We start from the raw sequence: 27,119 nt of genomic DNA, 5'->3' as shown, positions 1-27,119 counted from the left end.
CTGTGGCCAACACTGTTCTCTGCGCTCGGTCAGCAGCTCAGCTGATCCCTCAGAAAGTCCTGCCAAGTGCAGAAAATAAATAAGACCAAGGCTGTTTTTTCCTTCTCACACCTCTAGCAAGGATTAGAAGTAACCACAGAAAGAACATAATTTTCCGGGGGGGTAATGGCTCCACCCATTTCAGTATTCTTACCTATGGCAAATGCCTCTTTCTCTAATTTCCATTGCTCCGACTGCTTTGTTTTTCTTCATTGCAATCAAGATAATGCAGTACAATATTGCACTAAGAATTTCAGCTATTCAATTACCTTTCAGAAGTTGACTTAATTGGCTCTTTAAGTGATAGCTCTCTATTGTGTGCAATCAGCACGACTCAAGGAGGGAGCAGGAAGAGGATAAGGACTTTGTTTCTAATCAATAAATAAAGGTCTTTGAAATAATACTGCTTGCAATTTGTATCACCAGTTAAATTACGCAGAAGATGATTGTCTGCACATTCCTTGCAGAGCACAGCTATAACAGAGTAATAAGCCTTTGCTATCAGCAAGTATGTGGACTATTTTACTCTGTGTTTCCAGCAAATCCAGTTCTCCCCTTGGATTTTTTTTTTTCTCCCTAAATATTAGAGAAAAAAACCAAAACAAAACTGCAGCAGAGCCTAGCACAGATGGTTTGGGAGACTCTAATATGTAATGACTAATCATTTATTTTGCACCTCATAAAGTATGCAAATGAATGTGATACCTGATGATAAATAATTCAAAATGGAGATGCAAGGCAACAGGAGATTATAGATGGAATGAATATATGGTAAACCAACTTTTTTTTAAAAAAAAGCAATCCCAAAAGCCTACGTTCTTCTTCCAAGCTATGATCCATAGAAACAGCTGGTTCTTGGTACAGGTTTGTCTCCAGTACTGGAATCCAAGGGACTTTGGGCCAGCAGGATTTCTAGAGTTTGCAGTCAGGGTTTGGCCAAAGCTACAAATCTCAGGAGCTGCCTCCCTTGCACAGCTCTGTGGCACCTCAGGTCATCACTGAGCCTATTCCTGCCTTGGTTTAGGCAGCAGGAAAGCTCTGCCAAGCACACCAGGTTTCTTTTAGATATTTTTTTTTCTTTTTTTCCTAGTTAGTGGGTTAAAAGTGATTGGCTGCTTCACACTTTTTTAAAGCTAAAGTTTCTGATCATAATGATTTAGTCCTAATTAAAAATATTTTGAATCCAGAAAGGTCGTCTTGAGATTGCAAGAGGCACAAGACTGGAAGCCACGCTCAGTCCCCTGGTGCCACCGCTGCCTGGGACAATTCCAGCTCCTGTCACCACGGTCCCATCCCCGAATCCATCCCTTTCCCAGCTGTGGGGGTAGGTGAGAACTGCAGGTGTAGAACTGAATAGAGCCACAGGTTTTAATATTTAAGCATCCAGCACACTCCTGGGTACAGTGCGTGTCTCCCTGCACTCCATTTCCGACACCTTCTGCACACGTAGGGAGTTTCATTTTGTTTGGAGGAGCGACCAAGGGATGTTCTTTGCAAGGATCGGGTAGCTCAGACCAACCTGGGATTTAATTGATTAAAGATGCTTCTTCCTTTGCTCCCTGCCCCATCCTGGTAAGAGATGGATAATCACCCTTCAGTGCGATGTTCTTGCTGCGGGAAGGAAGACAGCGGTGATCCAGATTTATAGTCCTGCACCGAAGAACAGCTTTAAGACCATTTCTCGTGTCAGCTTGTAGGAGTTTTCATGAAACTGTGGAGGTAGATTGAGTGTGCCCTTTTATCAGCGAGAAATAGTGATGCTACGGTGTCCTAGTCCAGCTCAGCATTAAGCAGGTCCTTAAATTGCCAGCAATCTTCTCCTGGCAGCCGCTGGCTGGTATCAGGCGCCTTCGTGCCCAGACACCCCGACAAGGCTGTGTTTGTTAGCGGAGGGTTGGTACGGTCTTGCCGCGGTGGAGAAGTGGAACTGAATGGTCATTTTGTGATGACAGTAATTGCAGCATCCGTGTAGTTTCACCATCCAAGTGTTTTACTGATGATCCCAAGTGCTGGATTGATTCCATATTGACTTTGCAGAGCACCGCGGTGCTGGGAAGGTGTGTAGCGTCTATTTAGAAGATGCAGTAACTGCTGGTTTGCTAGTAATTTTGTCTGTATTGAGTTAAGCAATATAGGGGAAGAAGGGCAAAAGAAACAACTTTTTTGTTGTAAATTTACTCTGGGGCTTCTTTTGCTCCTGGGAGGGACTGTTATGATAAAACCTGTTGTATTTTCACATCTGCCTATGATGAACGTAGGATTTATCTTTCAAATGAAATTTGCTTTGCTGCCCTGCCAGCAGGTTTCTTTTGAGTAGCTATTTTTGTGAAATATAACCTGAGAATTTATATTGGCTTAACACTTAAAATGTAGCCAGGGGAAGATGGAATATTAATCTTTATTGTATTTGTTTCTCCCGTAATGAGACATTACTGTCTGTCGTAAAGGAAGCGGTCCCCGAGCCCAGGGAGCATGCCCAGTTATTTTCTGCTTGCTCCATTAGCTCGTGTGCAGACCTCCTGATTTTTTATGTGCATGTGCTTTTCTACTTGTTTAATCCTGCCAACTGCTTTTCTGGTTGGAAATCCATTTCTATAATGCTGGGTATTACACAAATTTGTTGAAGCTCTTAATGCAGATAACGGGGGGGTGAGGCTGATTTGCCCAATCAGGCTGGGCTGACTTTTCTGCTTTCCATCAGTCACACAGAGAGCTTTACGCTGCAGCTCACTGAGGGCATAAAATGCACGCAGTAAAGAAAAATAAAGTTTAAGGAACAACCAGAGTGCTGTAAACATCGCTTGGATTTTGATTTACAAAGTCCAAGCACAGCACAAATTGTATGGCTTGCTGTGCCCTGTGAAAGTCTCTCTTTGTATTCCTTTTTTTGAAAAATTTCCATAACTAGTAATCATGGGATCATAGCAGAGAGCCCTTCTCTAAATAGCTTTTTGGTCACCACTGCTGTTTACTATTCCTCTGTACAGCATGGTAATCGAAGGTCCTCATTCATGGGAATATTCATAATGAATTGCAGCAGGGATGCAGGCGGCAGAGCTTCGCAGCCCCCGATTTTGGGGGTTTGTTGTGTGCAAGATGCTTTGGGGACCAGAGCTGGGGCGGGTGAGAGGCATCTTCTCTCTCCGAGCGCTGCGTGTGATTTGCAGTGTTTGTGTAGCCGTTTCCAGCAGAACTGAGCACATCCCTGCCTGTTGTACTGTGCTGGTTGTTTTAATCTGTTGAGTTTATCCGTGGCACTTTGCCTGGTGGAGAGCGGTGGGAATGTTGTCAGCAGTGGCAGAGAAGGATGCCAGGCTGCTTTTCTTTTATTATTATTATTATTTGTAGTGAAGCCATACAAAGTCCAGCCAGGGCCTCATGGCAAGGGTTTAAGTAGCTCTCAAGCACGCACGTACCCTTTGTTTTAAGCAATGGAGTAGGGGACCTGCTCACAGTTTAGTGTGAGTTTATATACTTGTATTAACTTCTGACTTAACGATCCAGTTTTATTAAAAATAAAAGGAACGAAATCATTCTGGCACACTTTGATAGCTACAGCATTTGGAAACTCTTCAGCTTCTCTCTCTTCTCTTTCCTGATTTCTTCCCAAGAGTAGTTGCAACACTTTTCTTTTTTAGGACTTTGCCCTAATAATTACATCTGTGAAGATCTTCTGGGATGGGTTATCCCACAAGCGGGATTGTGCCCTTAAATGGAAAATAAGCTGCTGCAACAGCCAAAGTTTGGGAAAAAATATTATTGTGGGAAAACTAAGTTGCTGGATGTATTATTATTCCATGTTGTGGAGCTGCACAGTCAGGAAATGCTTGTTAGTGTGAAGAGGAAATGCTCATGTCTTCTAAATGCTTGTTGCATTCTTTTTTAAATTGTTGTTAAAATAGGAAAACATACCTCTAAGAAAATACCAGCTAATACACCCTCTGTAAAATGGACGGGAGGTGTGAGAAAACATTCGAGGGAGATGGGGAGGCCAGTCTTGCCTTATGAACTCTTTAATTTATTTGCTGGCTCATGCTCCCTCCCTTTCCCACCCAAGCTGGTGGTGGTGCAGGTCCTCCCCAGGCTGCCCGGCTTGTTCCCCGGCCCCGCTGCCTCTCGGCCGGTGATTTGGGCTAAATAATCCAATTAAGTTTTGCAGCTTATATAACTCTCTTGGCCTGAGGCAGCAGCCGGACTGACGGGGATACAAAACACATCTGGAAATAGTGTACTAAACATACTACCGCGGCCGGAGCCAAAACAATTTGGACAAATTTGCTCATACGCACAAGATGTCCTTTGAACAGCAAGACGTGTGCGTACAGTCTCCTTGCTGAAGAAGTCGAAGTTAGAAAATGCTCCTCTCCATAAATCGTTGCCCTGGCTGGGAAACTTAACTGGCTTTTCTCCTCTCCCTTTGCCTTTGGACGATCATCTGGCTCTTCCTCCAGCTCCAGAGGATCAGCCAGTCCCTGTAGTACACTGATCATAAATAACACGTATGTTTATGTATTTCAAAGGTGGAAAGGACCTCCAGCATCATTTTGTCTGACTTCTTATCTGATACTCATCACAGGAGTTGCTTTTTATGTAAACAGAAATGTAACTTGGTGTATAACTGGAACACAGCTCCAAAGAAACAATCAAGTTTTTTTCTGAGAACTCATTATAACCCTGGAAATTTATGCTAATGGTTAATCACACTTAGTATTAAAACGTGGGCATTTTACATCAGCTTGAGGGTTGGGGAGAAAGAAGAACTGAGCGATTCTGTATTTCAAGTAGTGCCCAGCGCAAGCTTAGAAAAAAAACAGTGCACGTTTTAGCACTCTCAGATGTCTGTTCTCCTGTTGATATCCATTACTCTCAGTAGGGAAGTTATGGGCATTAGCAGCAGAATGAATTTCCCTTCATGTGCAGTGATATGCTCTTATAGCTTCGTTTTATAGTCTACTGTCTGACGTTAAAGTAAAGAATTTATTTGTCTTTGCAGGTGTGCAAGGCTGGTTTAGCACTCGCAGCCTGCCTGTTCCTAGGTACTTGCACGGCTGCTGGCCTGACACCTTCCAAATCTGTGCTGGGGAAGGGGTGTAGAAATGCCGCCCCCCAAAATTGGATATGCCACACACACACAGAGCTGCTGGGCTTGTCCTCGGGAAAACACATACAGGGAATTAGCTACAGTCAACGTGCACCGGCTGGGTTGCAAATGAGCGGTGCCAGAGCTGCAGGGACCCCGGAGGTGGTCTGGCAGAGGGTGCGTTTCGGTCCCGAGAGGGGACGTTGCTGGGGCACAGCAGTGCCAAAGCAGCACTCTGTGGCATCCTGACCCCGGTTTGGCTTTTGGAGTGGTTTGGCCACTTCTGGGTGGTGCCCAAGGATATGCACCCGGGCAAACCCCACAGCTCCGGGGAGGTGGTGCGGAGTGCCAGGTGGCTCTGCTTGGGGCTGCCTCGGTCTGCACCAACGTAGGGCTAATAAACACTCAATCCACACTGACAGAATCCAGGATCCCTTCAGCATCTTTGCACTAGCAGGGCTTACTCTGGTTTGTTATGGAAAACAATATATTTCTTCCAGTGTACTGATTTATAAGGCTGTCAGAATGCCCCTGCTCTCACCAGGCTTTGGACATGGCTGTGGGAATCTTCTGCAAGTATCTTTGTAGTCATAAATACCTATATATGGAGTCATGATCTTATAGTTTATACATTTTGGTTTTTTTCCATGGTCATAAAACTAAATAATGAGTTCCCCAAAAGAGGCTGTCTATCTTGAACCACTCCTCCCAGCCTGTGACAGAGTTGGGGCTCACCTGTCTGCATTGCTCCTGTTCAGACATGGGTTTGCTGGAGATGATGACACAGCTCTGCCTCCACTTCTTCCACATTGCTACTGTATTTGACAGACTGACTGCCCTCTCTTGATGTTTTATCCCTAAAGAAGAAGAAAATTGGATTAGCTTTTTCACAGCAACACACAGCGGTGATCCTGGGTAACGAAGCTGATGGATGCACAGGGAGCTGGGTACAAGGGTAGGTTATTAAAACAGGGGACTCACCCAGGGTGATTTGCTTTATGGACGTCTCATAAAGGCACTGCAAAGGATGAACCGATCACTAACATTTCTTCATGGGCTCAGATGACAGCTTTTAGTACTCGAAGAGGTGCTGAGCAGCCCGGGTGGCTGGTGAGAGACCATTTCCAAAGCGGAGTTTGGGTGCATCGGGGGTACCTAAAGCACCCGAGTACAGCAACGGCCTCCCTGGGCACTGCAGTCCAACAGTAAACCTCTTTGTACAGAGGGAACAGGAGCTTGAATTGAGCTCTAAATACTCGTGCTGCAAGTTTTAAGGGCAGTTTCCATCAGGGTGAGTCACGCTGCTGCTTTTCCTCGTGCCGTGCCGAGCCTCGCTCCCTCCCAGTGGGATTTTCCCTGTGTTTTGACCTCCTGGCACCCCTGGGACAGCCGGACTGCAGCGAGCGGGGTCAGGCCCTGCACTCTGTCCCTCCCACTGGTGTAGTTTGCTGTGATTTCGTGCAGTTTAACTCCCTCAGCACGAGCTGTGGCTTTGCTCGGCTGTGCTTGGGGTTCATCTTGTGCAAAGCCCTTCTCCCTCCTGTGCCTTTGTCGAGCAGCCGTGGCCCCTGCAGAGCTCTGTCTTCTCCTCACACCTCCCCAGGTTTAACAATGTCTGGGCTCTTGGTTTTAGCATCTCAGCAAATCTTCCTGTCCTGATATAAAACCAACTGATCGATTGATTCCATCCCAAGGAGCGACTGGGGACGGTGGGGTGCTGCCGAGGGAGCCGTGGCTGGGTGCTGCAGCGCTTTGGTCTCCAGACAGCCCGATCGATGTCGTCCTGTGCGTGCTCCTGTGAGGACCTACATCTGTGCTGGTGCTTTCTGGGCCACGCAAGTTACAACTGTTTTGTTGTGGAAAAACCTCTCCGTGGGCTCTGACACCGTTTGCTGGGGGCAGCTCATGGGTTCCCATGAGGAGACAGGGGCTCTTCTTGCAGCAGGCAGCCCATCCATCTTGCATTCTCCTTGCAGCACCTAAACATGTCAAATTGAATCTTTCTGTAACATAGCTTCCCTCTGGGTGGAAAGTCTGGAAAACTGAGCCACAGCAGCCCACATAGCAATTAGCATTACCTTATATATGCCACCAGTAAAGGTAACGGTGTGTGAAATACTGAAAACCCAAATGCATTTAAATAGACATGTTCTAAGGAAATGAGAGGCATGAACGGTGCATCTGCTCACAGGGAGCATGGAGTGTCCTCTGCCAGGGCTAAACAGCGCTTTAGGAATAGTCGTGAAATTAAGCATAAATACCATGATCTTGCGGTCCCAAGCTACGGGAAGCATACCTATTTGTGGAGGTGGTAAGCAGCATACTGTAAGGCTCAGTGCATTGTCTTTAAGCCATTAGGTAAACCTGACATTGCAAGAAAGCAACCTCTAAGGATGTGGCTTCACAAGCCATTTACACTGCTCTCCATTTGGGCTGTTGTCCAAAAGGGCGTCCTAGTTCCCATGTGTTTCCTTTGCAGCACCGTCTCAGTCAGCAGGATGGTCTGGCTGAAAATTAGGCCTGCCTGGCTTGAGATCGCCGAAAGCCACTCGTGACACCCTGCCCGGAGCTCGGCACGGGGGAGTGGGAGATGCCAGTAACATTTCAGAGCAGCAGCTTGTTGAGAAGCTTTCAGGCATCATTTAATAAGCAACCAAAGGTCTTAGCAGTAGGACACCGCGTAGTCAGCATCCTCCTCCTTCCCCAGCTGTTTATTTTCTACCCTTGAAATGTCCTGCAACCCCCACCTTGTGCCGTGCCATCGCCAGCGCCGTGTTGCCTCGCAGCAGAGCTGATCTGCTGGAATAACGCTGCTGCTGCTGCTGCTGCTGCTGCTGCTGCTGCTGCTGCTGCCGGCACGGGGCTGGCAGGCAGCTCCGCAGCTGAACAGCGGTCGGATGTGGGACCAGGGCCTCTTAGCTCTGGGTTAGCCCCTGCGTTTTCAAATAGGGAAAAGTTAAAGTACTGCAGGTTGCTGTTGCTGGCAAGTCGGGAACTCCATCTTTTTGTACGTCAGTGATGTGTTTTCTGCCCGGGGAAGAAATAAGGGGTTTTTTTGCACTCTAAAGGCAGCTGGTGTGGTTTTGTGGGAGGGGGTGTCAGCATTATTTGATAACCCTTTCTCATGTTTTATTGGCTGCTGAGTGAGAAAAAGGAAAAGCGGGTCTTCCTACTCTTTTAGCAGTGTGTTTTTCTTCCCAGGAATTATCCTAGCATATAAAATGAAACAAGAGCCCTCAGATAGCATCAACACTTATAGTTGGTCTAAGTGTGCTATTTAATGGCAATGTCTTGTTTTTTCTCTGGAGAGAAGAAAATGTACCCCATTAAGTGCTCATGTTACAAGCCTGCACCCTGGGGGATAAATATTTCAAATATTAATGCTGAGTAATTTTTAAAAGGTTCTGTATGCATTTTATTTTAAGCATTCTGCAAATTATTTAAGACTACTAAAACAAAATACAGTTCAGATCAGCCCATCCCATGATCAGTATGTGGTGATTTAAAAATCTGCCTCTACCCACCAGCACAGTCGTGCATCCGATCGGGCATTGGTACAATAGGGAAATTGTAATCTGTTTGCTGCTGCGGATCTGTAGGTAGACAAGATGTACAATTTACACAGACAGTGGAGCGAAGGGAGCTCTCTAAATATCCTTTCACTCTAATACAGTTGCATGCATTGCAAATTAGTTACTCTTTTGGAAAAAGAAGTCAAACCTGACTTGCATTGAAGTTCTCAGCTATTAACATCAGTGGAGCCAGGGACTCCTGCCAGAACTTCTGTGATTTCCTTGATATCCCTCTGTCTTAGTACATCGCTCTAACTTTTCCATATGTGTTCTCTGATTTATAACAGAGCAATACTTTATTCTGCTGTTGTAAAATTCTTTCATACACTCAGCCGTGCCAAAAGTTTCATACGTTATTGATTAAACAAATTCCCCCTGTTCCAGGATTTCGGCTGTTCTGAGTCTGGTGGTAATTTTAGTGGAATGATGAGTGTGATGGTCGATCGTACAAGGAGGTGGGGAAATGCAACCTCCTGGCACTTATTGCTGCTAATCAATAAGCTATCCTTCAATTTGCAAAGTGGAACTGTTTTTTCCACCTGCCACTGCCTCATCTCTCCCGAGATGGGCTGAGCTTGTTCATCAGCTGCAAAGTGCTGGTGGCTCGTGGTCATTTGTAGGGGGGATGATGATGATGTCGGATTTTAGTAATGTTTGGAGGAGGATTAACAAGAATTTCATTGCGACTCCTTCACAGGCAATTAACGACGGCTGCTGCTAGAGAAAGGGCGTGATGGTTAACACAGCGACCTTTGCAAAGATGGGCTTCCCTTCTTGGAGGGATTCCTTTCAGATGGCCTTGCGAGCCATTAGCACTAGGCACGGAGTGGGATGCGTGGGTGCTTTGGGGTTTGGTGGAACAAGGTCTCTGTTTCACTATTAACATAATTAGGTTGTAATAAAAAACGGTTTCCTGTTAGACTGTGAGGGATTTGCTCTGCTTCAGGATTTTCTGCTTCTTTAAAGCTCCAGAGTTGGGCCTTGCCAGCACCCACGGGAACGCGGTCCTGCGTGCTCCAGACATCAGCTGTTTCTTTGGGGTTGTTTCGGTTCATGAGATTTTACTCACTAGCTTTGGTGCTTGTTGTGAGAACAAGGCAAAAGGGAAAGAAATCCACTGGAGGTTTGCAAGTGGTGAGAGCCAAGCAAATCCAATTTGCATTTTTATTGCGTGTGATGGTTTGCAATCCAGCATGAAGCCGATGGCCACAAGTGACAAGTAAAACAACCCATGGCACAGCCAGTGCTGAGACCGATGTGCCTGGACCTCGACGATACGCGGACGCGGCTGCTGCAGGTTCCTGCAAGTGCATTTTCAATACAGGAGAGCAACAGCTTTCTGCTGCAAGTCTGTTCCTGCTGCCCTTAGGTGCATCCAAGAGCATTTTCCCTGCCCATACCATGGAATGACGGCGCGTTAGGCAAATGTATCTTCTTTGAAACCACACACAGGTTTGCTCGGTCAGGACTGACCACATCTGTAAATTCCCAGCCTTTCCCATTCCCCTTCCCCCCCCTCACCCAGGTTTGCCTGTGTGATGTCCTCCCTTAAAAATCCTGTAAAGCTGCAATTATTTTGAGGTTTAATGACCCATGATTTCTGTAATGCTTTATTTTGTTCACTTTCAGCATGTTTTTGTTCCCCAGTCAAATAAAGAGTATTTAAAAACCCACCGAGAACAAAGCCTTCGCTTTCCATTTGAGAGAAAAATGCTTCGAAAGCTGTATTTATGCTACACAGGTAAATAATTAGATTGCTAATGAATTAGCTTTGCTTTGAAGAAGAAAGCTGCAGTGTTCCTAGTTAAGTTGTGAGGAGAGACACAGAAATTTGGGGTCTTTCTCCCAAATAACAGGGGGAAGAGGGACTGCCAACCCGGGCAAGGCCAGGGACCACTGGAGAGGTGGTGATTTACCCCCACCTCAGTCTCAGCCCCATCTCATAGTCCCTCTGTGCTTGCAGTACCTTCCAGCTCTTCTGCGTTGTTTAAATTCCTTGTTTCAGTGTTTTTCCATGGCAGTGAATTCAGAGAAATAATATACTTTTTCTATGCAAGACATTTCCTTTTATCAGTTTCAAATTAATATTTGAATTGAATGGTTACTCCTGTATTTTGAGACAAGGAGAATAGAAGTCTGTGGTATATTTTCATTATATCACTCTATTTTATATGCTTTTCATCATGATCCCTATTATTATGCCCATCCTAAGATGTATAATCTCATATATTTTTTTCTTTCCTCACAGAGCAGGGTTTTTTTTTCACTCCTTTGATCATTTTCATCACTCTCTTCTAAAGCCCCTTTTAAGTCTGTAATAATACTCTTTTTCAGATGAGGTGAAAACTATTCTGGGATTAGGCAGCATCATTTTAATAATGTTATAATCTTCATACTATTATTCCCCATCCCGTTCACTAAGCAGAGTAACATCTTGTTTGCCTCCCTCTCCATCCCCCTTTTTTTTCCTGGATTTCTGCTGCTTGAAGAACAGCATCAAGACACTCTGGTGCTCTGGTCTCCTTCCTAGTTAATACTGTTAATTAAGAACCATGTGAAAAATACCTTGATTCCCGCCCGATTAATGTGCATCTGTCAGCTTTGGAGTTAATTTGCCATTCTGTTGCCTTTTCTCCTGGTCATTTGCTTATTTTCTGGCTTTGATGAACTTATCTCCATGTCAGCTCTGTATTTGGCTACTTCACAAATTCATCTCCTTCTCCAGATCCTCACTAAATCTATTAGACGGTGGGTTTAATACCAATCCGTATGGTTTCCTCTTGATAGTTAACCTTTTGCTATGATGAAAATTCACTATTTAATTCCGTCTTCCTTCTCTTTAGATCAGTGGCAGTATTTGCCCTCTTCCCTTCTCCTCCTTAGCTGTTTTGCAGCAAAATGAATTGCCATCTGATTTCTCCGTCTCGTTAAATCCCTTGAACAGGGTTGATAAAACCCCAGGAAAAATCAGAACGAGTAGTTCCTTTTGCAGAAGCTGATGGTGGTTTATACCTACTTGGGATTTCCTCACCTGCCAGTGCTTTTGTTTGCGGCACAGTAAAACCCAGGGGATTCGCAGTGATCTCGGAGCTCTTTGTATCGTTTGGTGTGATTCACCCATGGAGCTGGGCTGCAGAAAGAGATCCCAAACCTGCTCTGCAGGTACCCAAGAGCAGTCTGACGGCTTCTGCTGCCTCCTCTGCCCTGATCCAAGACATTTTAGGCATAGGTGATGGGCATCACTGTTTGCTTTCCTAATTTCTGAGTTTCTGCATCCTTGCTTTGGAGCCTGCATCCCTCCTGCAGCTCCCTGCAGGCACCCCTGCGACTTGCTCTCCTTGGAAGGGGAATTATAATGTTCACCATCAGTGTTGTGGTTCACCATCCCCATAATGGGAAATCTACTTATCCCCATCCCTGAAAACTTACTACTTAGGACTTTAAAGGCAAAAAAAAAAAAAAAAAAAAAGCTTATTTTTGGAAGGATCTGTGTGAATGTTGTCAGAACTGGATCTCAAATGCAAACAGTTGCTCTTACTTTGGAATAATAAGGTGCAAGGAATATGTATTTTCCTCCCTCCTTCTGAGGACATATGCGCTGAGACAGCATTAAACTCCAGCAAGGAGACATGCAACAGGAATATGATCAAAACCTACTGCTGCAAAAAGAAGAAATGGTGACTTAAGAGTGCCTGTGTTCCCTGGGTAGAGACCGTCAGTGGAGAGATGCATTGCATTTCTATCTCATTACATGGAGCTGTTGAAGGTTGAAATGCTGTTAAATATACCACAGGCTCTTATTAAATGGCTATATTAAAAAAAAAACCCAACACACACACACGACAGATTGCAGCCGGTGGAGGCACTTTCTTTATTTGAGGATCATTTTTTCAGGCAGGCTGGCTTTTAATAAGCCTCTTGCGCTGGCTGATGTGTTAGCTCAGCGTGACGGTGGTGTAGTGGGATGCTCAGACCCAGCAGCTGACCCAGGGGCAGCGCGAGAGCCTCCATGGCACTGGGCTGAGCGGCTGGGTAGGCGCTGGCTGCGAAGGATTGCTCCTGCTGCCATTGCCCACCTGGACAGCCAGCGCCTTTTACTGGGTATGGAGGTTGGGTACTGGTTTTTGTAACATCCCATACACCCTGATGCTGCAGAATGGTGTTGCCGGCGCTCAGGATGATGCTTGAGCACAGGCTCTAAGCTGGGGCGTAGCGATGGCACCAAGATGTGCATTGGGGTGGTGGTGGCATCGAAATACATTATTTGGCCCCGATTCAGGATAGCACACACCGTAGGTAGTGACTGAACTGAAACAAAGTGTAAATAAAGGGCAGAGGATGAATGTAAGGAACTAAACCATAGCTGCTATTTTTCATGGCTGCTTTGGCCAGCTGTGGCTGTTACGGTGACCTGGGGGCTTGTCCCATCAGTGCCAGCACCATCGTAACGCAGCCCCTTTGCTTTGAGCTGGGAAACCCACGTGCCGCCTCCTTCCTTCCCTGTTCCCTGCCCTGCCTGCCGCTCTCCGCACCTACAGCTATTTTACCAATAATAATGAGCTTTCTAGTGGTACTAAAGACTCTGCTTTCTATGTTACTTTCTGTCGTGGTGTTAAGCGCAAATTATAACATAATATAATAAAGAAACTTGAAAAAGTTTCTTTAAAAACTTTTTTCCTTTAAAACCTTTTTTCTTTAAAAAAAAAGTTTAAAGACACTTATAATAAAGAAACTTGAGGTGTATTTTTATAAGCAGTGGCTAGAAAATGTCTGGTTTGACTCAGTATCCAGGTGGTTTGGGACACAGTGGAGCTGTAAATGTCGCATAATGTTTACTGAATTACTGTTTGCTGTGTGGTGATGGCACTGCTGAAATGCTCTGTCTGTCTTTCTGGGGACAAATCAGCCCCCAGCAGGGTACTTGCAACTGCTGGAGCCTTTTGGGAGGTCCGCCCTGACAGATAATGTCCAATCCCTGAAATCTGGCCTTGACTGTGTTTGATTTGTTGCTCGTCATGTCTTGGTGCTCAATTCCTTAAGGTAAACCAAGTTCTCGGTGGCTGTGTAGATCCTAAGCTGCCAGAATATTTGTGATTTTAAAAGACAAGTCTAAGACTGGGAACAGTGGTCCGCTGGCTCGTGGAAAGGGAGACGATGTATCTCTCATCTTGCTCATCTTACAGGAGCACGGTTAGTGTTTCTTCAGATTTGAAGGAAAAGACCTGCTGAATCTTCATCCTGCCTGGCAAGGGCAGTGACTTTTGGGAGGTATTTTGGATGCTGAACTATCCTCTCTTTTTCTTTCTGCTACTTAAGACAATATTTTTATTGTCACAACTTACCAGTAGCTCCATGTACCCCAGCAGAGTCGCTTTTTGGGGGATGCTTTGGGGTTTTGTTTATGGTGAGTTTCTAAAACTGGTCTCTTCCTTCTACAGCCAAATAAGGGAAGGGCGATATTTTGCTGTTAATGGTATAAAATGTTTATTGTAGAGTTACTGCCGATCCCTGTGTATCTGTGTGCAAAGTGTCTAACATCTGTGTGCTACACTAGCCATCAGATTTCTGGGTAAAGCAGGACTAACCTTTTTTGCATCTCAGGAGCTGAATTTAATTCACCAATATGGTGCAGTAACTCCTTACATCCATTTTAATGGTCTGGTGAAGTTCTGTTAGCAAAATACCTAATGAATGTTGCGATTCAATCAGGGCAATCTAGAGTATAATGTGTGGAGTGGTGCCAGCATTATATAAATCATTAAACATCAAAACGTAAAAAAACCCAATCCCTAATCATCATCTAACTCCAAGAGCACCTGTAAATGGCTGGGGATGAAGCCAGGCATGGGCAGCACAGGTGCCTGGCTGGGACGGGCACGGTGGTGAGCTGGGGTGGGATGGCTCGCCAGCTTGGTTCCCCGTGCTTCACCGGTTGCATTTTTGGATAACATAGATGCTGTAGCATGGGGAAGGGGTTGTTTGTGTGCTTTGAAGTCCCCCCAGGCCCTTGCAAGTCCTAGGACGGGAACGGTTGTTAATTAAAGGGGTGCTTTAAATAAAACGAAGGAGAATAGTCATTGCAGAGTGATTTTCTGTAGACAGTTTAGGTTTTTGCTCTAACTCGGTTTGTGTTATGAACTGGGGACTGCACTTTTTTTCAGCTCTTTTGGCCCTGGGAACTCTTGCAGCAGACCAGTCAAAAGGTGCATTTGTGCTCTTGAAGCCAAGATTTTATGAAGATAAACGGTTTAGAGGTTTGGGGGTTGTTTTTAGTTTTTAAACAAAGTCTCTTGAAAGTCTTCCTAATGAGAAGCAAATCCAGCTAGCAAAGACTTTGCATTTGCTTTTGAAAAGATTGAATTGGAGGGAAATCTCTGGCTTTGGCCATGGGTCCGCTCTGCTGGGAGAGGTTATCTGCAGAGAAACAAAACCAGAAGTAATTGGTCCTGAAATAGGGACATGTTTAAAATGCACCGCAGGCTCCCTGGGAAGTTGGAGTGCGATTTGAAAGACTAATGCAGAATACAGAATTATAACATTTCTGACTGTATATATAGATAGTTATATATATGGATGACTGTGTGAGATTTCAAGGTGGGGGTTTTATCAGCACTGGTCTGATTTTGTGCCCATCTGCTGGTTTAGGATCAGATCAGGTATTTTGCTTTCACTCAAAACCTGAAAATGGATAAGCAGAGTGGAAGCAGATGTCCCAGCCCTCACCTTTGCTAGCAAACATGGTTTGCACTTAATAGTCACTTAAATAAGAACAAACCCACAGAATTCTCCATCACGGAGAGATACTTTTTATTAACCAGATGCTGTCTTGGATGGTGGAAAGCCTTTGGGAAGGCTGCAGGACATCAGCTCTGCAGAGCCCACGTAAGGCTCCTGGGGAGCAGCCCGTGAGCCCCACCAGCGTGTGCCCATCCACTGCACGCCACTGCATCCCAGCTGCCAAGAGGGGAGCCTGTTCAAGCCATCCCTGCCTGCTGCTTCATCAGCGATTCGCGTTGTTGCTCAGCAAACCCAGCACAGGGTTCTCGGCTGGAGGCCCCCAGCTAAAAAAATGAAGCCTGGCAGCTGCAGCCGGGCGTAGATGGGGCGAGAGGAGGGAGCAGAGGGGAAGCCGTTGGTCGGCGAGCGATGCTCAGCCGGACGCTTCCTACCGCTGCTGCCCCTCCGCCGCAGGCTGCTCCCCCCTCCAGGGATGCATCCCCCAGATCTGCTCCGGTGGTGCCGGCGAGCACCGGGGTGGACAGATGGTGGCCGGCGCTCAGCTGTGCCCAGCGCTGCCTTCTCTGGCCTGCAGAGAGACAGCTTGTGTGAAGCTGCTCAATGTACGCTTGGAGCCTTACAGCCAGCCTGTTCCTAAAGACGGCTTGCGAAAGACCGTTGAGTGCAAATATTAGGCATGGCAAGGTGAGAAATGGGTTATTTGCAGGGCACTGGGCATGCACAATGTGTGCTGCAAGTACTACAAGTTTGAGGTTTTTGGTCTCCCAGCTCTGTCCTGCGGACCATCACCTAACACCAACTTTCTTTCTTTATTAAACCAGTGTATTTTAAGCCCGAAGCAATGTGTTATCTCTCAAGAAAAAGTAAGCTGAGTCTTTTTTTTTAATCTAGTTATAGCTAGGAGTTTTTGTCCTGCAATGCTTGAGTCTGGGGATATTTTAAGAGCTCTGCTGTCTTGTGCTGGGAGGGAATACAGTAAATACGTAGATACGGAGTGCTGCTGCTTTGAAAGGTATGTAAGGGTCTGTGATGAACTGACACTAGCTGAAAAATTTGTTCAGCCTAATTGGCAGCAAATCACTTTTGTGTCCAACCTCGCTTGTAGAGATGGGAGCCAATTTCCTCCCCCTTATCCTCTGCTGCCCTTCGTGGCTTTTCAGAGCCCTCCCTGACTGAGCGGCTGAGGGTTTTTGCGAGGATGGCAGATCTTCATCCGTGTGTCATTGCAGACCAACGAGTGCAAAATGGCATTACTGGAAATTCATGGGAAACTGTACACCCATCTTAGGCTTTGTCTTGAACTGTTAAAGCTGTCACCGGAACTGGTCACGATCGATCAGCTTTTAAATTTCATGAAATTTTAATTAAAGAATGGAAAGCCTACAAAGACATCATAGGACAAGAGCACTGGAAACAAATACAATTTCACTTCCAACCATTAGCCAGAAAAAGCAGCAAATGGTTGACTGCACATCACCATTGCAGTCTAATGAAAAGTACAGCTCTTGGCTTCGGCGGGCAGGTCATTAGTGACTGAATAATCAGTGACATTTCCCTTCTAAATCTGACACAAACGAAGTGCAGTGCTCTGGAAAAAGCCATTAAGTGCAAAGCTTTGCCTTTACTCTGCTCCAGGTATTGCAGAACAAGATCTAATGGCAGCCGTTAGCCATGTTTTGGCTTTGATAGCATCCACGGGATAGTAACCCCCTGGTATGCTGAGCCAAATGCTTCCAGCCTTCCACAAGCACGGTTCCTGCCATCATGCAAAAAGGGGCAGCGAGACTTGCTCCTTGCTGGTGTTCACAGATGCCGCTGGTAAAAGATACAAGTAGGAAAACCTGTAATCTAGAGTACTGGGAAGCTGAAAGGTATATTCTTATGTCTGAGAGGTACCAGGAGGTAAAGGTCTAGCTCATCGTGGAGTCAATTTAAAGCCTGACATCCTCCTGTGAATTCCTGTGGCAGCTCCCGAAGCTGGATGTTAACCTGTTTTTCTGCAAATTTTTAAATGTTTTCTCGATGGGAGTGGAAAGTGAGTGGCACCGCACAGGAAAAAGGAAGGACTGGTCTTGTTTATGTCTGTCCCTCGACTTTCTGTGAATAACGTGTTGTCAGATGGACGGAGTAATCGAATGGGTGTAACTTCCTCTGCTCCCTCCCCATGTGCCAGTGGCTTTGAAAATAATGCTGAAAGGTTAATAGGAGCCAGACTGCCTTGGGGAGGCCCCTTGTGTTGAAGCAGTGAGTCTTTAAGAAGGTTTTTTTAGGGGAAGAGACCCCATGGGGGAAACTTTTTCTAGGCAAAAGCATTGATGGAAGCTGGACTGGGAAGCACTGTTGTCTTGGAAACTCTGTGCTTTGGAGCTGGGTATGTCTGATCTTCAAAATTCCTTTTTCTTTTTCTTTATGGTCCCCAAATTAGAAGTTGTCAATGCAGTCAGTGTATCTTTTTTCAATGGCTCTGATTTATGTTTAGGCCTGTGTTGGGAAGTTCCAGTGCAGTATTTTTGGTCATTAGCTCTCCTGGTCATGTTTGGGCTAAGGGTCTACTATCCAGTGGATAAATCTGTTTTGGGTGTAGTGCTGTGAGTTATAGCCTTACCGAAAACACATGAGTGACCACAGATAAAAGTGTATTTGTAATGAGGAGTTTCATTAATAATGGGGTAAAACACGGCCCGGGGAAGTTCATTAATGGCTAACCGATTCCACTCCCAGCTATTGTATAGGTAGTTCTGGCTGAAGGCTCTCGATAGTTTTATTGCTTAAAAAGGGCATGGTGATAAGATGTTGTTTCAAAATAAAAAGCTTTATTACCCTATCAAAAGTTTCCTTTTTATATATTACATTTACGATGCATCCTTAAGGTGCCTATCCAAACACTTGGATTTATATAAGCATCCAGGCAGCTATTGCCATGTGATGTTCTTTATCATGCCTTGTTTTGGAGAGTTTAGGTTCCCAAAATCCCTTTTGACCGTTAGAATTTGGGACTCTCTTCTGAAGCTGGAGGAGGTGCTGTGCCCACCCTCATCTTGCTGCAGAGCAATGTCCCCCTTGCCAGCATCTCACCTTCCATCACTCGGGATCATCTAGGAGATGCCCCGTGCCATCTGGAGAAGGCCTTCAAGATGCTCTCCAGGAGTTCTCCCGAATTACCCACTCAAACGCCCTTCAATGTGTGCTCTTAAAACTCTTTCCTTTGTGTACCATAAAGGAACCAAAGCAAGGAGCAAAGCAATTAAAAATATGGGTATTCCTTCGGTTTGTCATGGCTTTAACAGGCCGTCACCACCAGTGCTTTCAGTTCTTTTTCACTTGACTCTGGTTCCCCACTGCTTGCTCCAGCGGTCGCCATCTCACGCGCTCAAACTTCTGGAGCTGCAGAGAGATGCAGAATATTGCTCGTAAAATTAACGCCAACAGCTGACTCCCCTTTTCCAAGTATATAGTGAAGAAGAACTACCATGCAACTTATTTTTTGCTGCATGCTTTGGTCACAGAGGATGAGGTTGTATTTCTACATGACCCAGAAACCCAAGTTAAAGAGAAAAATGGAAGGAGCTTTTTAATTGTAGTTCTGCAACTTAAAGTGCCCTCTCTCCAACACAACCGATGGGTGTACCACAGCTCCCTAAATCCATGGTTTAAGGATTGTGGAGGTAGGGAAGGTATGAGTGATGGGCATGGCTTTTGCGACTTGAAATCCTTCAGAGCGTGGAGGAGAAAGCTTCTCTCTCTTTTCCATCCTCAGGTGACGTTGTGGACATCTACCAGCGGGAGTTTCTCGCCCTCCGAGACCGACTGCACGCAGCGGAGCAGGAGAGCCTGAAGCGCTCAAAGGAGCTCAACCTGGTCCTGGAGGAGATCAAGAGAGCGATCTCAGAGAAGCAGGCCCTGCGGGATATAAACCGGACCTGGAGCAGCTTATCTGGTGAATAAACAGAGAAGTTGAGGATCTCGGGCTGTTTTGAAGCTGTGGCTAATGTGGAGTAGAGAGGTGTGCGTGCGTGTGTGCAGGGCTGCGGACAGGACGTGCTCTTCTCTCCCCCGGCTCAAGCAAATTGTGGAGTTCAGAGGGACTTGGGAACTCTTAAACTCCTGTTTAATTAGAGGTGCCTATGCATCATTAAACACTGAGATTTGCCTCTGCCGCGGATATTTGCCAATTTGCTTGCTTACAAGCTTTTTTTTTCTTGCAAGTCATACATGCCATTTCCTATGGCTATATTGAATCCATATGGAAAATGGGTATCCAAAGAGAGGGGGGAGGAAGGAATTAGGTTGGCTGAGCACCCCTCGCCAATTTATTTCTTTTTTTTTTAAGTTGCTCAGTTGAAGAAAATTGGATCTCTACAGAAAGATCTGATTTGACCTTCATTTTATCTTCATTCTCCCGCTCCTTCCCAAATATTTTGGGATTTCTTTAAGGCCCTCATGGCTCCTGCTGAACTTTAATTGAGTTTGTGGTAGCATGTTAAAGGTTGGCCTGATTTTTTATAACCCAGCAGTAGTCTCGGGTGGCCAGGCTGCTCTAAAAAGGCTTTTTGCCTTGCAGTCTCTTCCTACCTACCGTTCCTTGCAATTGATTCCCTTTTCCTTTTTAAGACGAAACCAAGTTAAAACTGTGGAATATCACCAACAAGAATGTGCTGCACCTTCCCACCATCTTCCATCATTTGCCACATTTGCTGTCAAAGGAGAACAGTCTGCAGCCAGCCGTGCATGTGGGACAGGGGCGCACTGGAGGTAAATGGGAATTAGTGCTGCTTCTGGTGCTCTTCCTCACCTTAGTGCCTGTCCCTCCCCTTTCCTCCGGGCCTGGCTGTGGTATGGAGATGAGCAGGACTGGAGGAACGGCTGCATGCATCATGCAAGCTTCCTTGGTATCGTGGCACGTGGGGTGGGTAAGCCATGTCACGTCTGTGAGTCTATGGGGGAGTGCTGCCCATGCTCTTGACTGGCACTAAAATGTTCTTAATGCCTCTGCCAGATGTTTTTTGCTGCATTCCATCTCCAGAGTGCTCTAGACTTTCCCTGGAAGGTGGTCAGATGAAAGCACAGTTTGCAGGGTGCTTCATGGAGACTCTAACCAGTCTTAGGAGAAAAATCCCATCTGGAGTAGGACTTTGGGTAGTAGATGATTCCTCCCTGCTCCCAAATCCCAACCCAAAGCCAAAGACCTGACTTATCCCTCCTAAACTGAGGTGCTTCTGGCCATGGGAGGGGTTTGGAGAACAAGGGTGGTCTTAAAGTTGCCGTTCACAGGCTGAAAAGGCCCCTAGGAGCAGGAGACTTTCTGGGTGTTTCCTTAGGCATCAGTCTTTTGGGGAGAAAATAAAGAGTCTATCTGACTGCCATGGGTGCCCTGCCAGCCTCGCACACTGGGGTGCTGCTGGTCAGTACTGGGCTGGGGGACAGGAGTATGGGAACCCTGCGTAGCCCCAGAACCTGCCAACCTGCTGGTCACTGCTGGTTTTTAATGATGGAGTGTGGCACTGAGCAGGTGAACCATGAGGCGGTCGTGGGAGTGGAGCGAAGTGTCTTGTCCCAGCACACCCCCCTCTCTAAAATCTCTCCTTGGCCCTGGGCAGTGTCCGTTGTGATGGGAATCCCCAGCGTGAAGCGGGAGGTGCATTCCTACCTCACCGACACCCTCAACTCCCTCATCTCAGAGCTCACTCAGCAGGAGAAGGAAGACTCCGTCATAGTCGTCCTCATCGCCGAGGTAAGACAGAGTTTTGCCTGTTTATCCCGTTTCCCTGGCCCCATCCCATCCCACTGTCTGCCAAACTCAGTGCCAAACAGGACGGCTGCCCACCTGGAGGCCAGCTCTGTCACTTGCCAGGGCAGATAAGCCCAGCCTTGGGCTGCTGTCCGACCAGGATCATTAGGTGCGTCCTGCCCAAAATGAAACACCAGTTGGGCCAGAGAGGGTCAGGATGTGAGCAGGCAAACATTAGCAGCTGCCAGTGCAGCACGTGCATTTATCTTTCTGGTCTAAATCGTGATGGCTCTTGCAGGGTGCTTGAGTGGTTGTTCCCAAAATGTGCTGGAGCAGCCCCATGGCCACGTCAGGAGCTCTCAGACCTGCTCCTGAAGCACCTTTGTTTCTCCACATACCTGTAAGACAGCACTGACCCCCTCTCCAAATGCAAGAGCCCACTGATTTGGGGCTGAGACTAATATGATGCCTCTTTGTACTGGCGTCTGGAGCCCAGAATCAGTTGCTGAATCCAGGGGCTAAAAAGCCTTGATACGTTAATCCACAAGAGCTGCTTTTATCTGTGGGTTTAGATGGTTATTTTTCTCCATGGCTTTCCCCATAGGATTATTTTCTTGAGCTTGAAGTGCATTTGTCTTAATTTCCAGAAATCCAGTGAGAAAGATAAACCTCAGTGGCATGTCACTGGGAGCGGAACAGAGATAAATGTCTGGGTTTGCTGCCTGTTTACCCATAATTTGACATTTTGAGTAGCATTTGGCTTTTGGGTCTCTGGCTGGTATGTCGTGCAAGGAGGAGGTGTGCACAGATGGGTGCAGTCCGAAGTGCCTGGGACAAGCTTCAGCCCTGGCCGTCATTTCCCTTTGAGCCAGGACAGGTTTGGTGGCTGTTTTCACAGCGGGTGAGTTTAAACATGAGAGGTTTTAAGTAACTTGACCGAAACTATCTCCTGTTTTGGCCTGCAGTAATTATTTTTTTTTTAGTTGACTTGAAAATAGGGTGCAGGCTGTGATGGCAGCACCTGACTTTCTGTGTGTACCTGTGACGAGGGAAGTGAACGACAAAGAAATTAATTCTGATACCGTGAAGAGCAGGAGCACACGTGCCGTAGCCCAGTAACAGTGATGGCAGTTGATGCAGATCACGACTGTCACTGTTCTTTCTTGCTGACACGGCGTCCTCCGTCCGTGCGAGTGTCAACCACCGCTGTGCCTGCTCTGCCTCATCTCAGACAAAGTGTTTCTCGATGTACCTGCGCTTGGCGTTGCTTGTTAGGGCTCTTCAGGCATGGGATAAAGAGTAAGTAGTGGAGAGGTGGTATGAACCTGGAGCGGATGCTGGGTAATTTAGAGACTCGGGACAAGGAGTAGAGCAACTGAATGTCCTTTTTGGGGTGGGGACTTCTCATTTCCAAGTGCCACCACTAACCACCATGGGTGTCATCCACGGCGGCCAGGCTGCCTGGGAGAGCCGGGGCTTCTCGGCTGACAGAGGGGAGCCCTGGGGCAAGCTGGCCAGCTCGGCTGTCACCAACCCGCTGTTTTGGTAGCAGCCAGGCGCTTGAGGCAGAGCTACGTGTTTGCTTCCAAAGCCAGGAGCATCTTTCCTGCCTTTGTTTTCCCCGTTGCTGTTTTCTTGGCAGCGCTGGGGTAAGAAATCAGTCCAGCACCAGGAGCCTGAGCCCTGTTTGGGAAAGGGACGTTTTTCCTCTCGAGAAAACCCTCCCTTGTCACCGTTCCAGCGTGGAAGCGCTGTCCTCAGCTTGTGACATACATCCCTGGCGTCTCACTTCTCACCTCCTCCTGGCGCCGAGTGCAGTGGCAGCCGGTCCTGGCTTCTGTGATGCTGTGTCTGCAGATCCGCCCGGGACGCGCGGTCCCGTGATCTGTACAGCCTCCCAAAACAATACCGCCACCAGGAAACAGGCACAGTTTTTGCTCCTGGGTCTCCTGCCCTTTGTTCATGGATTTTGTTTTCCCGGTCACTGTGCAGATGGTTTCTGTCCAGTGCCTGTCCCTGTGTTTACACTTATCTCGCCTGCAGATAGCGGCGTGCGGCGCTGCTGACCTTTGCCACCTGAGTGTTACAGGTTGCCAGGTTGATTGTGGGAATGAACTGTTCTTTTAGGAAGAAAAGCATCGAAATGAACCTGAAATGAAAAATGCATGCTTATAAATAGACCTTTCTTTTTCACAAAAGGGGTGGAGATCCTTTTCTGCCGAAAGTTTTCGCTTGGGTGAAAGCCAGCGTGTACAGAGAAAAAAAATAAATAGCCCAGAAGTTAACACTTTGTGCAAACGCTTGGTGCTGACAGGGGCAGAAGTGCCAGGAGAGCACATGGGGAAGATGTGCAGTCCTTTGGGGTGCTTTTTGGTGTGTGATGCCTTTGATTAACACTGGCCACAAAGGAGGGCTCCTAGGAGACCATCAGCACGGGGAGAATGGTTGAACTGGATAAAAGGAGACATGAAGATGGTGCGGAGGTGCTGATGGTACCCCCGGGGTCTGTTGAAGGTGATTTCTGAGCCACGGGGGGCACAGGCTGAGGCTGAAGGATTTAACACTGCTTATCTTTTGTTTTCAGACAGATCCGCAGTACACAGCCGGAGTGGCAGAAAATATCAAAAACTTGTAAGCACTTCCAAATAACTACAGCGGTACGGTCTGTGCCTGTAGTGAGGCCAGGGAACGGCTTCATTAAGGAGAAAATACACGCTTTTATGCTTCCCTTTTTATTTTTTTTTTGTTGTTTGAGTTTTTTCTGTTCTTAAACTCTGGGCTGTCTTTGCTATTGCCACTTCCACTTTCTGCTTGTTCTAAAATGCATCCCATATGTAGCTTCCAGTAGGCTGCTTTGTGCTCGCAGTATTTAACACACACGGTCATGCCGTTTCATTTTGCTCCTTCTGTCCTGTGGCATTGCGAGAAGATGGATTACTTAGATTTCCAGTGATCCTGGCAATTGTTTCTGTGTCTAGTGCAGCCCTCTACCTGCTCTGCGGAGTCAGAGCAACTGGGCAGTGTGGTAAGCACACCCAAATGCTCCTGCCTTATTTTGCTTTAAAATCGTGATCCATTTTTCTTCCCGCTCCAGCCTGTTTGTTTTTCCCCTGTGCTAGGCGCTAGTTACATTTGTCTCTCACACTAGCTGCTATTTATGTCCTGGAGTCTTAGTGGCTTTTGCAGCTTCGTCTGTGGCTGTTTAGGCAGACGCCGGTGGCGGATTATTAACCATGAGCTGGTCCAGGCGTTAACAGCATCAGAGCTCGGAGGCAAAAGAAAAAGGTGGTGAGAGAAGAGGCTGTGACTCCCGCCCAGCTCCTGCGATTGCATGTTTCCAAAGGATCACAGTCGCCATAAGAAGGAGACGCAAAAGGGCAGCACATCCTCCCGGCGCCCCGCATCCCCGAGCCAATGATGGGAGAGGGGCTGGGACGTGTGCGGGGAGGGTTGTGTTCCCGGGCACTTGCAGAAGAGCTGAAACAGAGCCCTCCATCTTGCTGTGCAGGAGCTGGCAGAGCTCCCCTCCTTCTGCCTGCTGGCAGGAGGACGCACTTATCGGGGGATAATGGACTGATTGTCCGATGGATCCTGATGAAATTACTGGGCGCTGCTGCAGAGAGTGCTTCTGCATAGAAGGCCTGAAACTTTAATTGACTTAATGATGTGATTTCTCGCTGTCCCCTCTCCAGTGCCTCCTGCCCTTCCCTGATTCATTGAAATTATTTTTCTTCCAAATTGAATTGAGGTGGTGTGGGGCCAGGGCAGGCTGAGCTCATATCGCAGGAGGGAGAAAGCTGTTGCTGCTCCGGTACAGGTTTTGTCAGCTCAGTGAGAAGCTTCTGTTTCACTGCTGCCTGAGGAAGGGAAGATTTGAAAATGTTAGCTGAAAATCTTGCCAGTCCCAAGGAGGGAATAAGGAAGGGAAAAATAAGTGAGAAGTTTTTGGCAATCTTGCTGCTTTGTCTCCCTCTGCCCCATCTCCCATCCTCCAGGCTCTGCACAAACAAAGGAAATTAGCCTTGCACTAGATGTTCTCAAAAAGGCAGTATAAAAATAACTGGTTTTCCCGCTTATCTCTCACAGTTACAGTAATCTCTGGGTATTGCTTGCAAGGCTGTCATAGGTACCTATATTTCAGATGGGTGACATTTGTTTCTGTTTGAGTTTGACTCTTTAAAGGGTTCTTAACCACATTATAGGGAAAATAGATGCTGATTTTATCAGCGTAAGGGAACTAGGTAGAATTCCTGCTGGCTGTCCTAACTACAGCACAGCAGTGTTTTAAGTAACTTATCAGAAATGCATAACATAATCTCTGCAAAATGGCTTTTAATTACTGATGCATTTGGAAAATCTCTAAATGCCAGTAATGCCAGCAAGTCCTTTCTTTGGTGCACCAGTCTGCACGTCCGTTTAATCCTGTAGAGAGTACATGGTGCTTGTGGCTGGTCTTTAAAGCTGACCCGTGTGTGCGTGCGGGAGAGAGGAGGGATGCTGGGGGTAGCACGCGAACGTGAGGCTATTAGAGACCGTGGGAGGGAGAGAGCAGCTTTAAAACTCCGTGGCAGTTCTTGCTGATGTCTTTTGGTGAGGCCTGGAAGTGCACTAGCTGCTGGGGAAGTTATATCTTAGAGGCTGTATTTTTTGTTTGGTTCCGCAGCTCAGTGTTTACCCAGCAATTTGGTCTATGAAATGGTGTGTCAGACATGGAGGTATTTGTTTACCGCTGCTTTTCTCCCTCAGATTCCCAAAGGAAATACACTCAGGTCTCCTGGAGGTAATTTCCCCGTCTCCGCATTTCTATCCTGATTTCTCCCACCTGCGGGAATCCTTTGGGGACCCCAAGGAAAGAGTCAGGTAAGAATCAATGAGCTTAAAAACAAGCAAGCCCCCACACCCCAACTCCAGCAGGGAAAGCTCTTCTGCAGGGCGAGGCAAGGCCCTTGAACTTGCTTTATCCAAGAGCTGGAAGGACGTGGGGTGGGGGGTATGAACTGGCACCACCTTTGCAGGGCTTGCCTTGTGCTGCGGTGTTTCCATCACCAAGCGAGGGGGTCATTTTAACCCAGGCAATGTTCATTTTGGATGTCCCTGAATTTTCCAGTAACTCTTAGCTGACCAGTTTGAGACCAAAAGGGAGAGGCCGTATGCCATCCCCTCCTCCAAGAGCTGTGTCACCCTCCTGGCTTAAACCCAGCCTCGGCTGGCTCCCCCACGCAGCCCGGTATCCCAGGAGAGATCGGCGCTCCCATCGTGTTTGTCTCTTGCAGGTGGCGGACAAAGCAGAACCTCGACTACTGCTTTTTAATGATGTATGCCCAGTCCAAAGGCATATATTACGTGCAGGTGGGTTTGGTGCTGGGCGTGGGGGGGAGGTGGGTGTACCTGTGACTTCAGTGTGGCTCGTACCCAGCTGAGGGAGGGCAAAGAGCATGTCCAGTTGTGTGATGCAGCAGAGTGGGAGCAGGTTTTAACCCGATAGGTTCAAAAGCTAGATTTCTAAGATGCTTTAGACTTGGAGACCTCCTGCCTAGAGAGAGCAGGAATCCTTGTTTCATTTACCTATTAGATTGGGTGAGGAAAAATCTGCTTGGAGCATCTTCCAAAATAAACCAGGTGTGTGCCAAAGCTTTCCTCCGGTCTACAGCATGATTGCTCTGCACAGAGAGGCTCTTACTGGAACCTGGATGGGTCATTGGCACTGAGTGTCCTTTCCTCTTGCAGCTGGAGGATGATATTGTGGCCAAACCAAACTATCTCAGCACAATGAAGAACTTTGCCTTGCAGCAGCCCTCCGAGGAGTGGATGATCCTGGAGTTTTCTCAGCTGGGATTTATTGGTAACGTTCTCCCCAGCTCACCCCAGTCCCATCAGGCACGGGCACAAGTGCCTGCTGGTTTCTGCAAGCACTTATGCTCTTGGTCCAACGAGTTGTCCCCATGAGATGATAAAATACTTG

At 47.0% G+C, this 27,119-nt stretch overlaps 1 protein-coding gene across 1 annotated transcript in view; it reads left to right on the top strand.

Moving 5' to 3' along the window:
- The window catches only part of MGAT4B (alpha-1,3-mannosyl-glycoprotein 4-beta-N-acetylglucosaminyltransferase B), a 52,514-nt gene that overhangs the window by 17,136 nt on the left and 8,259 nt on the right, over window positions 1-27,119 (top strand). The window contains exons 2-8 of the mRNA XM_072872789.1: window positions 19,187-19,366; window positions 20,041-20,181; window positions 21,027-21,160; window positions 23,742-23,788; window positions 25,904-26,017; window positions 26,431-26,506; window positions 26,885-26,999. Coding sequence (XP_072728890.1) covers window positions 19,187-19,366; window positions 20,041-20,181; window positions 21,027-21,160; window positions 23,742-23,788; window positions 25,904-26,017; window positions 26,431-26,506; window positions 26,885-26,999 — 807 coding nt within the window. The remainder of the gene's footprint in view (window positions 1-19,186; window positions 19,367-20,040; window positions 20,182-21,026; window positions 21,161-23,741; window positions 23,789-25,903; window positions 26,018-26,430; window positions 26,507-26,884; window positions 27,000-27,119) is intronic.

The sequence above is a fragment of the Ciconia boyciana genome, chromosome 9 (assembly GCF_034638445.1).
Source record: "Ciconia boyciana chromosome 9, ASM3463844v1, whole genome shotgun sequence".
Lineage (NCBI taxonomy): Eukaryota > Metazoa > Chordata > Aves > Ciconiiformes > Ciconiidae > Ciconia > Ciconia boyciana.
The sequence above is the reverse complement of the archived record's forward strand: the minus strand, read 5'-3'. Positions and strand labels throughout refer to the sequence as shown.